The sequence below is a fragment of the Arachis ipaensis genome, chromosome B5, assembly GCF_059453495.1.
Source record: "Arachis ipaensis isolate K30076 ecotype BB chromosome B5, ASM5945349v1, whole genome shotgun sequence".
NCBI lineage: Eukaryota > Viridiplantae > Streptophyta > Magnoliopsida > Fabales > Fabaceae > Arachis > Arachis ipaensis.
The window spans coordinates 45,541,209-45,557,406 of record NC_142440.1 but is presented as its reverse complement, the minus strand read 5'-3'; the positions used below and the strand labels follow the sequence as shown (position 1 = coordinate 45,557,406).

At 33.0% G+C, this 16,198-nt stretch overlaps 1 protein-coding gene across 25 annotated transcripts; it reads right to left on the bottom strand.

Moving 5' to 3' along the window:
• Positions 1 to 2,256: 2,256 nt before the first annotated feature.
• On the bottom strand, positions 2,257 to 13,417 carry LOC107643574 (replication protein A 70 kDa DNA-binding subunit C-like). Of its 25 annotated transcripts, none has more exons than XM_088486619.1 (17): positions 12,365 to 13,417; positions 8,872 to 8,936; positions 8,630 to 8,694; positions 7,985 to 8,123; positions 5,962 to 7,728; positions 5,756 to 5,859; positions 5,424 to 5,575; positions 5,046 to 5,313; positions 4,860 to 4,956; positions 4,641 to 4,753; positions 4,464 to 4,548; positions 4,234 to 4,351; positions 3,956 to 4,110; positions 3,706 to 3,835; positions 3,377 to 3,576; positions 2,947 to 3,252; positions 2,257 to 2,842 (listed from the first exon to the last, which is right to left on the bottom strand). In XM_088486619.1, the coding sequence occupies exons 7-10, from the start codon at positions 5,571 to 5,573 to the stop codon at positions 4,723 to 4,725; spliced, it is 546 nt and encodes a 181-aa protein (XP_088342745.1). In that variant the 5' UTR covers positions 5,574 to 5,575; positions 5,756 to 5,859; positions 5,962 to 7,728; positions 7,985 to 8,123; positions 8,630 to 8,694; positions 8,872 to 8,936; positions 12,365 to 13,417; the 3' UTR covers positions 2,257 to 2,842; positions 2,947 to 3,252; positions 3,377 to 3,576; positions 3,706 to 3,835; positions 3,956 to 4,110; positions 4,234 to 4,351; positions 4,464 to 4,548; positions 4,641 to 4,722. The 25 variants fall into 25 exon arrangements, with proteins under 25 accessions (XP_088342745.1, XP_088342744.1, XP_088342747.1 ...); XM_088486618.1 differs by having other exon boundaries at positions 3,377 to 3,835; positions 5,944 to 6,012; positions 6,162 to 7,728; XM_088486621.1 differs by having other exon boundaries at positions 3,377 to 3,835; positions 5,962 to 6,012; positions 6,162 to 7,728.
• Positions 13,418 to 16,198: the final 2,781 nt, after the last annotated feature.

Sequence of the window (16,198 nt, the reverse complement as noted above, 5' to 3'; positions counted from 1 at the left end):
ATCCTTGTGGCTCCTCCCATCTTTGATTGTTCCAACCTTGATGCATGTTCTCATTATAGCATCCATTCCCTGCAACATAATTTGAACTACTCTCATAGCGAAAGGGGTGAAAATTCATAATAGCAAGTAAAAACAAAAACTAATAAAAATTAATGAAAATAAACTCCTAAAACTAGAAATACTAATAAAGAAACAAAAAAAGCAAATATTTACAATAACCAATAATAAGGCACGCGTTTGCAATTCCCCGGCAATGGCGCCATTTTGACGAACGGACTTTTGCTAGTAAAGAATTCACAAAAGTAATCACGTTGTAAGTATAGTTTCTAAACCAACAATAATCCTTTCATACAAAAACTTGTTTGTCACTAAAGCAAACTCAATAAAAATAATAACCGAAGTATTTAAACCTCGGCTTGTCTCTCAAGAAATTGCAGGGAGGTGTATTTATTATTGGTTATGGAAAAATTATCTTTTTGGGTTTTTGAATAAGGAACAAGAAAAGTAAATTACAAGAAAGTAAATTGATAATTAAGAAAAACTCTTGGCAAGGTATGAGAATCAGACGTCGTATCCTAGTTATCCTTATCAATTATGATGAGAATTGTTCATTGCTCCCACTTAGTTAACCCTTAATAAATAAAGGAAAGTCAAGTGGACTAATCAATTTGATTCCTCAAGTCCTAGTCAACTCCTATGGAAAGACTAGCTTTAGAGGGATCCAAATCAACCAGCAACTTTCAATTATCAATCAACAAAGGAGTTTGATAACTCAAGAGTCTCCAATTGCTCTACCATAGCCACGACTCATAAAAAGCTAATTAAAACCCTCCCAAGTATTTTATCAAATACTTAGAAGGCATAACGTAAAAATATAGGAAACTAATAGGGAATGTAAAATCAAAAACCAACGATTGCAAGCATCAATGACATAAAAACAATCATAAATCTGAAATACCTCAAATTGCATTAAATATAAAATCAAATCTAACATTGGAAGGTTCATAAACCAAATTGGAAAAGAAGAGAATCAACAAGAGGAATAGATAAACCAAAGTACTAGAACAAATAAAAGTAGAAGAGAAACTAAATTAAAGGAACATTGAACCTGGAATTGAGAAGAAATAAACCTAAAACTAAGAGAAATCCTAAAACCTAGAGAGAGTAAAGAGCCTCTCTCTCTCTCTAGAAACTACATCTAAAACCTAAATTGTGAATAATGAGAAGTGTCCCCTAATTTCCCCACTCTGAAGCCTCTAATCTGTGTTTTCTGGGGTGAGAACTGGGTCAAAAATAGCCCAGAAATCGCTGGGGGCGAATTCTAATACGCTGAATTTTTGCAGATGCACGCGTGCGCGTAATGCACGCGTGCGCGCCGATTATCTTCAAAGAAACTATAGCAAATTATATATCATTTTGAAACTCCGGATGTTAGCTTTCCAACGCAACTAAAATCGCCTCATTAGGACCTCTGTAGCTCAAGTTATGGTCAGTTAAGTATGAAGAGGTCAGGCTGGACAACTTAGCAATTCCTTCAACTTCTTGTATTCCTTCCACTTTTGCATGCTTCCTTTCCATCCTCTAAGCCATTCCTGCCCTATAAACCCTGAAATCACTTAACACACATATCAAGGCATCGAATGATAATAAGAGAGGATTAAAATTAGTAATTTAAGGCCAAAGAAGCATGTTTTCAATCATAGCATAGAATTAGGAAGGAAAATGTAAAAGCAAATTATATGAATAAGTGAGCAGAAAGTTGATAGAAACCACTCAAATTAGCACAAGATAAACCATAAAATAGTGGTTTATCACTCCCAGAAGTATAAAATTATTGGAAGTTGGAGAAAAAAAACTAAAAATATCACAAAGGTCAATTCAGTACTGACCTCATGCATTTCAATGGTGACTCTGTGTTCGCTTTCTTTTCAAATAATTTCTCCTATATTCTCTGGCACGAACAGAACTTTCAGACATCTTTATTACACGTGCTAAACAAAATAAGAGCTTGAAACATAAATCCCAAGAACTATCCCTAATTCATTGCCAAAAAGAGATCCACATTCTGAAGTTCCTATAAGTAACAAGTACAAAAAATAGGAGGAGGCTGGGAAAAAAATTATGAACCACAGCAACAAACAACTTATATAACCATCCACACGTTTTGTAAGGCACAAAAGTGAAAAGATAAAGTATTATATTGGACACCTATAACTAATGGACATGAAAAGATAGGGTTGTACAACAACAAACAAATAATAATAAGAACGACTGCATTTCACTAATATATTGATATTGATATACCCAATTAGATATGGCTATCTCTCCTATGATAAGGAGGATTCCAACATCTAACTACATATCCTAGTATGTAACCTATATAGGTTACAGCATTGAAAATGTGTCCAATCCCTAGCAAAGTCACTATTACAAAAGAAGGGGTTGAGAATAGACATAGTTGACACCTGACCTGAGCCAACACACAAGGAAAACCCCTATATCTGACAATCCTATTTGTTAGACACAATCCAAAAAAGTCAAATCAAAATAGTATCCAGCCAGCTTGATTACATTTAGATCCACTTGGAATCATAAGCCTTTCTAAACACTTATAGATATACTATATAAAATACCTACACCTACACACAGCAGCTCAATTCCACAACTTAAATCAAGCTCCATCAACCTTGGCAATCTTGGACCCACGCCCATCTGCATCATTAGCCACCTCGTCAAATTGGGGATTCAAATTCCTCTTGCCCTTGGAAGTGACAACACGATCTTCATGATTAACCCTCTCTCCATATTTGGAAGATGCATCAAGAACTTGGGAGAACACCTCCTATGACATACAAATTAACAAATGGTATGAAAATCACTCAACAATGCAAAATACATTTAGAAATAGCACACATACGAAGGGGAAAAAATATTATATGATAGCACCTGAGTTTCTTTCACTGGTGAGCTAAGCAATATATCCAGTTCAACAGAAAGATCATCGCTAAGGGTATCATTCTCCGGTGTTTTTTCAGTTTTTCCACTTTCATGATTAATTAAGGTAGCAACTTCAGTCCCTCCAAAAACATCAGGCTATTTTTCAGCCAGAAAATCTATAAGAACTGGGGATTTACATAAAATCCCAAAAGACTCAGCAGTAACTTTTTCACTTTTGGTAAAAGTCCTTGATGACTCATTCTTAATACCAATATCCCCATTTCCATAGGGAACAGATTTGTTCAATTCAGGCTCCTATTGATATAGTATAAGAGTTAAAAAATAGATAAGAACATAAGAAAAGTTGACCACAGCATAATACACAAAAAAAAAAAACAAGAATTTACACAATATAAAAATACTTATATGTATATATAACCTTTTTTGGAGTAAACTCATCATCAGCATCATAATCGGGAAGTTCAAACATAGCTATAATGATGGGATCATCACATACTCTCCTAACTCGGAAAGTGCCATAAAATTTATCAAGTCTGACACCTTTGGTATAAATCTTCAGCAGCAACTTTTTTCCAATGAGCCCTTGGAATATGGGAGGATAAGCATCCCACATATAAGCTATTTTCAAGGTTATAGATAAGAGATACACACTTTGAATAACACATATGAACCAAAATAAAGAATATGGGTATAAAAAAAATGAACCACATAAAGTGAACAACACACAAAAGAAAACTAAGCACATACGCTTGGATCTTTTTGAACCTCAGTAAACAAGTCAGTGCATGATTTCTTAAACAAATAAGATGCTTCACAATCAAAGAGAACGAAAATACCCTCTCCACTATGATCTTCAAGTGTTATTTTAATTTTAAATCTGCAGAATGAAGAAAAAAAAAAGAACACAATAATTCGAGATAAATAAAAACATGAAACATTATTCTTATAAACAATCCACAACAAAAAATGAAAAAACATTTTGAACAAAATTTCTGACCTTGAAGTGACATTAGTTATATGCTTCACACTGAAATCACAGTAGTATGCACTATTTTGAGGATAGATACCCTTTCCACACACACAAGTAGAATACCACCAACTTCCATCCTCAACAATACCTCTGATTGTACCAAAAATGATAAAAGAACCCTCCTAGGCAATGGACATTTTAAAACTTGTTAACAATATACATGAAAGAACAGATCTGAAAATTATTCCTTTTTTTCTGTTCATTGGTGTATAAAATAAACACAACTAACTAAAAAAAATGTCAACCTCATTGTTATCTTGGAGTCTTCAATAGTGCATCTTCTAGTTAAACGCATGAAATCATCTTCCAAGGAGACAACTTTTTCCTCATTTGCGATGAACAATGGCTGGGTACCATTGACACCTTATTCAATCATATTAACAAAAAAAAAATGATGCAAGTACATGTACTTGTTACTCCAAATTGATTATAACTAAGGAACAGAAAGAAAAACACCAAAATAAATCATGCTAACCTCTGCCTGAATTCAACAACTTCAGGAATATCAGGATTGAATAACATTTGAGTGGCATACATCACATTTTGGAGACCTACTTGACCTACACAGCAATACCAAAAGAGTCTAGCAAAGTTCATGGGAGACAACACATAGAGTAGCAATAAGAAAATGTAGAGAAATTAAACAATGTACCCTAAAGAACTTGACTTTTGGAAGTTGAATGACAACAACAGGCTGCTCCACATAGCCAGAGGCTAGGAAATGATTTACTTGATTAACATAGTTCCCAAACAATGCACAACGCACTGTAAGACAGAAACTCAAAACATGAGAAAGAATGAAACAAAAATTAAGGAAAAAAGATGATTAAAAGATAAAGAGAAACCACCATAAATGACTGAATCAACATACTCTTTTGAAGTTAATTCGAGCACAATCATTTTCATAATTTTCTCCTCTTTTGCATATTCTTTCTCTTCACCCACTGAAGTTAAAAGACCAATGACATCTATTCCAAATAAACACAACCTATTAAATATTCAAATAATTTGTTGAAAAAACTTGAATAAAAGAATAGCACGATGATGATATACATACCAACAAAAAAATCATAATCTTGGGTCATGTTCAGCAGGTCAGAAAAAGGAAACATGTTGAAACAAGTCTTTGGAATAACATCTTCATCAACAGGTACAATAGTGGTTCGGTGAAGGAAAACCAATTTAAATTCATGAGAAGTTGCTCTATAACTACCATGATTTGACACAACAGTAAAGTATGCCATTCTATAAACTTGACCTTCAACTATATGATCCCTAAACCTATTAAGAACCTGTTTCTTAACTGTAGCTTGAATTTTTTCACACTGGAAATGCAACAAAAAAAAATCAGATTAGTTAAAAACATAATTTTAAGTTGAAAACTGAAAAACAACAACTAACACCATATTTAAAACAATAGCTAATAGGGGCTAACATGCTCATCAAGAAAAATCATATCCATTGAGTTAGGAACTTCATGGTTACCAAAAGAGGGTACAACCCAAAGCCTTAGAACCCTAACTTTTAGCCTCCAAGCCTCTCTAGGAGGATGCATCTTAGAAATCATATCAATTGGAGGAGGCATTGCTGAAAAAAAAAAGAAAAAAAAGGACAAAAACAGAGTTAATGAAATAGATGAAGATATAAACATAGAAAATATGAAATAAACAGAGCTTAGGAGAAAATAGAAGACAGTAGAATGTTTGTACATTGAATGTGGTTCACCAACCATCCTTTTATAGAAAAATTTCAGGGCACATGACTCACCTTTTTTAATTCAAATTAAACATGGAAATGGAGGGAAAGGAAAATCTCAGTCCACATGCATCTCCATTCAATGGCATAGGGAAAACTAATAACAAGAGCAAAACCTGAAAAAAAAAAAGGAAAAAAACAAGTGAAAGTTTGAAGAATTCAAGGAATAGGGACCAAAGAAAGAAGATATCACACAATACCTAATATAGTGCACCTACATATCATTAGACCATAGGGAAGGCAATCATCAACCACCTCAAATAATGATTCTACTCATGGTAATGAGAGTTGGTAAATGTATTAGGTAGGCATAGGTTCGAAACAGCAAATGAATGTGAACAAAATTATAGACACACATCAATAAAATTCTGTCAATCACATCAACAATCGTGAAATGGATTAGATAGAAACCCCATACCTTCATAATGATTCCCAAATTTCCAATGAAGAATGTATGGCACAACATGATTATGTGTGCAGAAGACATTTTCAAGGGAAGGTAGACCTGCTGGATAGATTTCTCTTTGGATAAAGAAGTTTGCTAGTTAGACAAACAGTACCGTGAACCCATTTTAGAGGCACAAGCCTATTCCTTTCTCAATGAAGCACACAAATTCATGATAAACGGCTCCAGTTCTATGCAAGAGGTGAAATATACACCAGTTTTTGCATAACCAATAAAATATTAAAATGCAATTGAGTTGACTAACCTAAGGTTTCATCAAAATACAAATAAATGACCAAGAAGCTATCAATCAACTCCTATCAATCACATCACCACTCACCAAATAAATTACATAGAAACCCCATACCTTCATAGGGATTCCCACATTTTCAGTGAAGAATATATGGCAGGACATCATTATGTGTGCAGAAGATATTTTCAAAGGAAGATAACCTACTCCACGTATTTCTCTTTGAAGGAGGGAATTTCCTAGTTAGACAAACAGTACTGTGATGCCATCTTAGTGTGACAAAGCCCATTCTTTTCGTAATGAACCTCTTAAATTCAGGGCAAAGAGCTGCATGTCTATGCAATAGCTAAAATATAAAATAATTTTTATATCAACAATAAAAAAATGAAATACAATTGAGTTGAAATCAAAATATAAATAAATGACCAAGAAGTTATACATCAATTTCTATCAATCACATCACCACTCATAGAATAGATTAGGTACAAAACCCATTCCTTGATAATGATTCACACAACCCACATGCAACCAGCAATTCACTTTATGTAAACTTAATGGATTTGTTGAATATACACAGAAAAAAATAGATTCATCAGTTTTTAATATTGGAATGAATGGGTCTACTTTGGATATAATTATTTGAGTGCTTCATAAAATTTGACATCAAGCATATATTGTAGAACATGATTTTAAATGCAGAAAACATTATAAATTCCTAGATTCACCCCAAACAATTCAAAGGGATTATTGAATGAGAATGAAAACGGGAATGCAAAACTTGAATAGGAGAGAATGGAATTGGGAATGCAAAACTTGAATAGGAGTGGCACAAGCCCATTCCTTTCTCAATGAAGCACACAAATTCATGACAAACAGCTCTAGTTCTATGCAAGAGGTGAAATATACAGCAGTTTTTGCATAATCAATAAAAAATTGAAATGCAATTGAGTTGACTAACCAAAGGTTTCATCAAAATGCAAATAAATGACCAAGAAACTATCAATCAATTCCTATCAATGACATCACCACTCACCAAATAGATTAGATAGAAACCCCATACCTTGATAGGGATTCCCACATTTTCAATGAAGAATACATGGTAGAACATCATTATCTCTGCAGAAGACATTTTCAAAGGAAGATAACCTACTCCACGTATTGATCTTTGAAGGAGGGAATTCCCTAGTTAGACAAACAGTACAGTAATGCCATCTTATTCTCACAAAACCCATTCCTTTCTCATTGAACCTCTTAAATTCAGGGGCAAAGACCTGCATGTCTTTTCAACAGCTGAAATATAAAATAATTTTTACATAAACAATAAAAAGATGAAAATGCAATTGAGTTAAATAACCAAAGATTTCATCAAAATATAAATAAATGACCAAGAAGCTATCAATCAATTCCTATCAATCACATCACCACTCACTAAATAGATTAGATAGAAACCCCATACCTTAATAGGGATTTCCACATTTTTAGTGAAGAATATATGGCAGAATATTATTATGTGTGCAGAAGATATTTTCAAGGGAAGATAACCTACTCCACATATTTCTCTTTGAAGGAGGCAATTCCCTAGTTAGACAAAAAGTAATGTGATGCCATCTTAGTGTGACAAAGCCCATTCTTTTCTCAATGAACCTCTTAAATTCAGGGCAAAGAGTTGCATGTCTATGCAATAGCTGAAATATAAAATAATTTTTACATAAACAATAAAAAAATGAAATGCAATTGAGGTTAAATCAAAATATAAATAAATGATCAAGAAGCTATACATCAATTTCTGTCAATCACATCACCACTCATAGAATAGATTAGGTACAAAACCCATTCTTTGATAATGATTCACACAACCCACATGCAACTAGCAATCCACTTTATGTAAACTTAATGAATTTGTTGAATATACACAAAATAAAAAAATAGATTCATCAGTTTTTAATATTGGATTGAATGGGTCTACTTTGGATATAATTATTTGGGTGCTTCATAAAATTTGACATCAAGCATATATAGCAGAACATGATTTTGAATGCAGAAAACATTATAAATTCCTAGATTCAGCCCAAACAATTGAAAAGGATTATTGAATGAGAATGGAAATGGGAATGCAAAACTTGAATAGGAGAGAATGAAATTGGGAATACACGTAAAACTTGAATAGGAGAAGCTGGGTCTATAAACTCACTTTGCTGGAGAAACTCTGTCAATCACATCACCACAGAGAAAGTAGATTAGGTAGAAACTCCATACCTAGACAATGATTCACAAAACCAAACCCATGATCCATAAATATAAGAAAATATAAGTAAGAAGACAATCTTTATAATCATTATAAAATCCAAAAAATTGATGAAATACACAAAGCACATGCAACAAATAAATCAACAGCTAGAAAAAGGAGAAATGATAATTGGATTAACAACTCACTTTGCTGGAGAATCTCTATCAATCACATCACCACAGAGGAAGTAGATTAGGTGAAAACCCCATACCTACACAATGATTCACAAAATCAAATCCATGATTCATAAATATAAGAAAACATAAGTAAGAAGACAATCTTTATAATCATTATAAAATCCAAAAAATTGATGAAATACACAAAGCACATGAAACAAACAATTCAACAGCTAGCAAAAGGAGAAATGATAATCAGATTAACATCAAATTCTAAACAATAAAATGAAGAAGATGAACCAGATTCATAGACCATACTCAAATTAACAGCAATTTCCAAAGAACGTAACCAAGAACATGAACCCATAAACACACCAAGTTAGATAAACAATTTACAAATTAGGAAATTCACAAATCCTAGACAATAAAATCTGGGTTAACCGTCTAAGAGATACCAAAATTGATCACAAGGATGTACACAATGAAGGAAAAGAAAAACGATGAAGAGAAAAATAGGTTTGGAATTAAAGGCACCAGAAGAGTGCACTTGATTGATTGATTGGAGATCTTGAATTTGAGACTATAACGGGAAATCCCTAACTTGGATGAACGGCAGGGAAGCAAAGTCCCAAGAAACAGAGCTTCTACGAGGGCAGAGGAAAGGAAACTAGAAGAAGAGGGCAAAGGTCCTAGGGTTCGAAGTAATTGTAACGACCCAACTTCCAGAACGTCATGATCGTACTGAAAGTAAGGCGTTACTAACCTATTTTCCTTTATTAACTATTTACTATTGAGCCTTTAGTTCGATATCGCAATTTAGTTTTATAGAAAATTCCAGAAAAATTTTGTTTTTATTAATTAAAATCATATAGCAAACATCACCAAGTAATAATAATCACATAATTAATAATAATAATAAATATTATACAAAAAAATTTAAATAAAACTCAGGTACAACTCCTATCCCTCTATGTAAAATAAAAACTAAAGTAACAAGGGCGAGAAAACTCTATGAAAACAACATAAAATACAAGTAAAGTCCTGCTAATTGTCCGCAGCTTCATACTGAGTCTTCGAACATGTGTCACTGAAAGGGTGGAAGATTTTGGGGTGAGAACAAACCACACGTTCTCAGTAGGGAATGAGAATGCCATAAAAGTAATTATTAACATGAAAATAATTAACTTTGCTTAATAAACCATCTTTGTCAAACCTTTTGAAATACTTTTTAATCTTACTTTAGATAAATAATTACTTTCTTTAAATTTCTAAAGCCAAAACAGATCTCAATCGCAAAACTTGTCATATTAAATATCTTACAGCCACATAATTGATTCTCAGTCACAACAACAGTTATTAATCATCTCTATCCATTCACAAACTACTAGCACAAGTAAGAAACTCAATTCAACACACAAACAAATCACAATAAAACAAACAACACAATCACAGAGAAGTAATACAAGCAAACACAACCAAATATAAATGCACAACCAATATGATGCATGTCTGTCCTAAGCAGGCCATGAGCTCATGTGTCGGTTTACACCCTGCAGCCCGTCATTACCTCGGAACAAGTCCCAGATATGGTTTCCCTTCGTGTCCTTAGTGCATACATGTTGGTGGTAAGAATACCACTTCTTCGTGACTACCGACAGTCGGCGCAAAGCTCGATCCCATTATATACGCACAAGGGGAAACAGTGATCCTCAGTTCATGGGCGTCCCCGAGATCAACACACAAACAAAACAGAGATCCTCAATTCGTGGGTTTTCCCGAGATCAATACACAACAACACAGCGATCCTCAGTTCGTGGGTTATACCCGAGATCAATACACAGCAAACAACGATCCTCAGTTCGTGGATTATATCCGAGATCAACATATAACAGTTAGTGGGTTATTCCCGTAATCAATGATTATCAGTTCGTGGGCTTTTTCCGCATATAAAACAAATAACAATTTACAGGTTTCCCCGAGATCATTGATCATTCAGTTCGTGGGTACTTCCCGAATTTAACCAATTATCAGTTCATAATCTCTACTTTGGCAATCTTGAGTGAAGCCAACTTTAAAACTATTTTTCATTTTAGTTCTCTATCAAAAGACTCAAGAAAATTATTTATTTTTAATTCATTAAACACTTTTCAAAACATAACCTCTCATTAGAAATAATCAAATAAAACTAAAAACATAATTCATTTCTTTTCTTAGTAAATTAAAATCAAATAGTATAATTTGCCAAATCCAAATCTTTTAAAATAACATTTCAAACAAAGCCTCAGATTTTATAAAATTTTGGCAGTACCTCCCCTAAAACTCGGACTTAGCCACCCTTACAGGTTCCCTCTTTCTTAACAATCCAACAATCCTTTCTCAACAATTATCAAATAGAAGATTCTCAATCAATCATAAAATCCACAATTCGCAACTCTCACATAACCCAACGATCCAATTTTCATATCATCAATTCATAACTAAATTCATAAATTATGTTAACCAAATGACTAACAGTTCCTCATTCCCAAATATCCAAACACATTATCACCCAACTTAACCAAAATTTTAGCAACATTGACGCCAAAACACACAAAAATATGTATTATTCACAAAATCTTGGTTCTCCTATAATCAACTATTATGTTCACCCAAGAATTTAGCTTCATATAGTTTCCAATTATTACAAATTATCTTTATACTTTTAAAATAACTGCATTTACAATTTAGATTTTAAGGAATTAATTTAACAATCGATTTCTGATCTCTTTACAATTCACAAGTTCAAACCTAGCTTATCAAAAATCAATTCAACATCCAATGTACTGCCAACAAGAAAAATCAGAATTTCCAGCAAACGTTCACCAAGCAATCCTCAATTCATACATTACTATAACCAAGGCATAAACATCACGTATTCATAGCTAGCCCAACTAATCAGAATTAAGTAACATAATCAAACCACTGATCATTATCATAACAACCACCAAAGTAGTCACAGTTCACAGCCACAACCAAAATCAATAAATCATGACACAGAAAATTAGTCCAGCCATTACAGAATTATTTATATACTCTTAAAGTTACTATATTATTTCAGAAAATTAGGTTCTCAAAAACAATTTAATCCTTTAAGTTCTAGTCTTTCAAGAACCACCAAAACCAATCTCAACTAGTCGCAAGTAAATTTCACAGCCGTTCCCATACATCAAATATCCAATTCAACATCAAACAAGACAATAATTCATTCAAAATTGGAATCTCAACCAATTCATCGCAGAATCAATAATTCAGTCACATTTCACAACCGCATCTAATTTCAATTATAATTCAAAGTAATCACAACCACATTCAATTCTAATCATAATTTAGAGTAATCACTTCAACTAACTATTCTCAAACATATTTCAAACAATTCACATCAATTAATCAACTCTTAATCATTATTAACTATTTGCAATTATCCAAATAACTTTGTAGGCATTCTAAATTAAAAAATATTTAACTTTTAAAATAAATCTCCTACCTCGATGTCGAAATTGCAGAGCCTAAACGCCACAACCAAGTATTTCGAATCCATCAGCAGCAACGGCAATTTTAGCATCTCCGATCGACGGCAGTGGCGCTCTGTTAGATTCCAGAAACCAGAAGCAGAGGCAGAACAACATCTTCTTCCCTTGATTCTCGCGGCGCTCCTCTTCTCTGTACACATAGTGGCAGCGGCTTCCTATGGTGGCAGCTCAGACAGTGGACTCCACCCACGGCGACGGTGACACTCTCTTCCACAAACCTTGACAGCAGCGGCGATGGAAGGATAGCGTTGCTTCCTCTTCTCCCTTGCGAACTCATCTCTTTTCCTCTCCTCTATTCGTAGTTCATGACGGTGGCAGAAGTTTCATTAACGGCGACGCAGTAACACGGTGACAGATTGGCGGCGCGACACGGAGGCTCCTGCTTCGCGTTCCTCTCTACAAGCTCCCTCTCTCTCTTCGGGTTCTTCTCAGGCGATGGCGGTGGCTTCCATCGACGGCACCAGGCCACGACAATGACGGCGACTTCCCTGGCGACGATGATGGCGATGCCAGGTTGAGGTGGAACGGTGACGGGGAAGGCTTCTCATTCCTCGTGCGTCTTCTCTCTGTTCATAGACCTCTAGTGACGGCAACGATGAAGACCTCGACGACGGTGACGAAGCGGGCTCCACGGAGTGGCGATGAGGGCGACGGCGGCGGCGCAAGGATGGAAGCGACAAGGCTGGTTGCGGGCCTCTCTTGTTCGTGCGTCTCTCTCTCTTCGCGATTCTGTCCCCTCGACGACGACTTGTGGACGGATCGGCGGTGACGCGAGCTTATGGCTCCATGGACGGGACGACGCCATGAAGCAGCTTGGCGGCGAGCTCCAGGGAGGCGGCAGTGACGGCGAACAGCCCCTGCTTCCTCTATTCTCTCCTCTGTTTCCTCACTCTCCCTCTCTGATTTCTCGTTTCTGAAATTGTTGCACTAAAGGGGTGAAAAGGGGTGGGGTGCGGCTGTGGTGAGGGAGGCTAGGGTTAGGTTTCTCAATTAATTTGGGAATTAGGGTTTCTGATTCAATTTGGGAATTAGGGTTAGAAATTAGAGATTTTATAAAGGAATATGGATAGATATGAATAGATATTTTGATAAAATTAGAGGGTAGAGTAATTTTAAAACCAAATATACTCTCTTAAAAATATTTAAGAACATTATTTATCATCATATTGCTAAGTTGAAATAATTATTTCTAATTTAAATTATAAAATAAGCATTTTAATCACATTTTCATAAAATATAGTTTAGACTCAATATTAATTATTCAAATTAAATGATATAACTTTTTATTGTTTTTCTATCACCGAAACTTTAATTTCAAATTATAAAATTACCAATTATAATAAAAATTGTATATAAATATTAATTAACTTAAACTTAAAGTATTTATAAAAGTCAAACTAATCATTTCTAATAAATTAATCTCTAAGAGTACAAATTAATAAAATAGAATATAATTTATTCATAATAGAATTATTTAAATTAAAGTATACAATTCTTTCTTATTTTTCAATTACCAAAATTATAATTTCAATTATACCAAATATGCAATAAAGATTATATAAAAATTCTAATTAATTTAAAATCCAATTATCATGAAACTATTTAATTACCTTTAGTAAAATAATTTTCTTAAAATAAAATTAACAACAAATATAATAAATCACAAATAACTAATTATTTGATTTTCAAAAACTAGGGTTGTTACAGTAATAATTACCTGTTCAACCAAATCCGTGAAGAAGGGAGGTTGCGTGAGCGAATCGGTAAAAGGGACAGCTGACGGCGGAATAACAGAAGAGCACATGCACCCTTGAAGAGGAGATGCCACGCTGGAGGAGAGCGTCCACCTGAGATTGGAGCCGGCCTGGAACATGGAGAGCTCTCCACATCGGAGATGAATCCACACAAATTCTATGTCTAATAGATAGATTTATTATCATTTTGTGTAATATTTATTGTTGTATGAGCGTATCATTTCCCTAAGTATATGTAGACAAAGTTAGACCCTAGAAATTTTTAGATTTTGTTACACTTAAATACTAATATTCTGCATTATGAGCTAAACTTGAAAAATATTATAATGAATGTTGTTGGTTTTGTAATACTTTGTTATAATGAATGTTTTTGCATTGTGCTCTAGACTTTGTTGTTAGTTTATTAATACTTTCCATTCATGGAACATGTTAAGTGAAGTGTCTTTTTTTCTTAAATTAATTTTCTATAGCATATGTAATATTATGTATGCATATAGTTTTGCTCGTTAATGCTCATGTGTACATATATTAGTACTAAAGCATAGTAGCATTTTATATCCGTAAAATATAAAAATATTTTTAAAAAATATATTTTTATTAAAAAATATCAATAATTTTTTTTCATTTTTTTAAATATATTTACTTTTAAAATATTATTAAACATATTTTTTTTAAATAATAAAAATAAAATAATATAACATATATGATAAGTATTAGTTGAAATAAAATATAAAAAAATATTTACTTATTTATTTATTTTTTTATTTATTTTTGCGGATTTACGGATATGCGAATATCTACATGATATCTGCAATCCGATTCTATTAATGTGAGGATTGGATCGATATCCGCAATTTTTGAATCGGATTCAGATAATTAAATACTGCATATTAGATCCGATCCATGAACACCCATAGAGTTGATACAAGAATTGTGTGATTTTGTAGGTATGAAGTTTAAATGGTTTTACTATATTTAATTAATTTGGTTGTCAAAATTCAAGTTAAATTAAGAGTTAATATTAATCATTTTGATGACATAATTAATTTCATTCAATAACTATTAGATTTATTACAGAAGTTACCTTTTATTTGAGAGAGAGCTAGGTAGAATTTATCTTAAAAGTTATATAAAATAAGTAATTATTAGGCTAATTGAAAACAATTTAAAGACATATTCCCTTATTAGAAGAATAAAAATATATAGGTCAAATTGATTTTTTCCCTAGGTTTTGAAAATTATTTTTATTTTTTTTTATTGAAGAGGTTTTGAACTTAAATACATATTTCAGTATCAAATAACCCAATACAACAAAGGTTATGTTTTAATATATTTATTTATATTTTATTTATTATTTTATTATAAAATAGTTATTCCGGTTAAATTAGTTGAACTAATAAACCAATAACTAAAACGATTTGATGACCAATTCAGTTTTTAAAATCTTAGTTAATACTAGGGTGGCAAACAGGGAAGCCAGCCCTGCCAAAAGCTTGCCATCTGGCCCACCCGCTTCACCCCACCTAATGAGGCGGTCCTGAATTCTTCCCCTGGTCCACCTAACGGTGGGTTGGCAAGTTGGCGGGTCAAGCCCGCCAAATCTCTTTTTTTTTTTTTTTTGTAAATCATTAAATATTAAACAATATATATAATTTCAAAACCATTTGAATAAATTTTTAATTTTTAAAGATATAAAAAAATTATAATTTTTAATTTACAAACATTAAAATCTTTATAATTATAAATATGTAATAAACATAATCATAAACTAAGTTTTTTAAAATAAAATAATATAATAAATATTATCCAAAACAAAACAAACTTTGTTCAAAACATATAATTAAACATCTTCAAGTTTATAATCAATCAAACATAAAACATAATCCAAAATATAACTTACAACATTTTCAATTATCATCTTCATCCTCTTGTAGTTGTAGATCAATAACATAATAGAAATTTGGAAAAAAATGGCACTGAAAAAAAAAACGTCTGACCCACCGAAGAAGCCCGCCAAAGCCCACAGATTAAGCG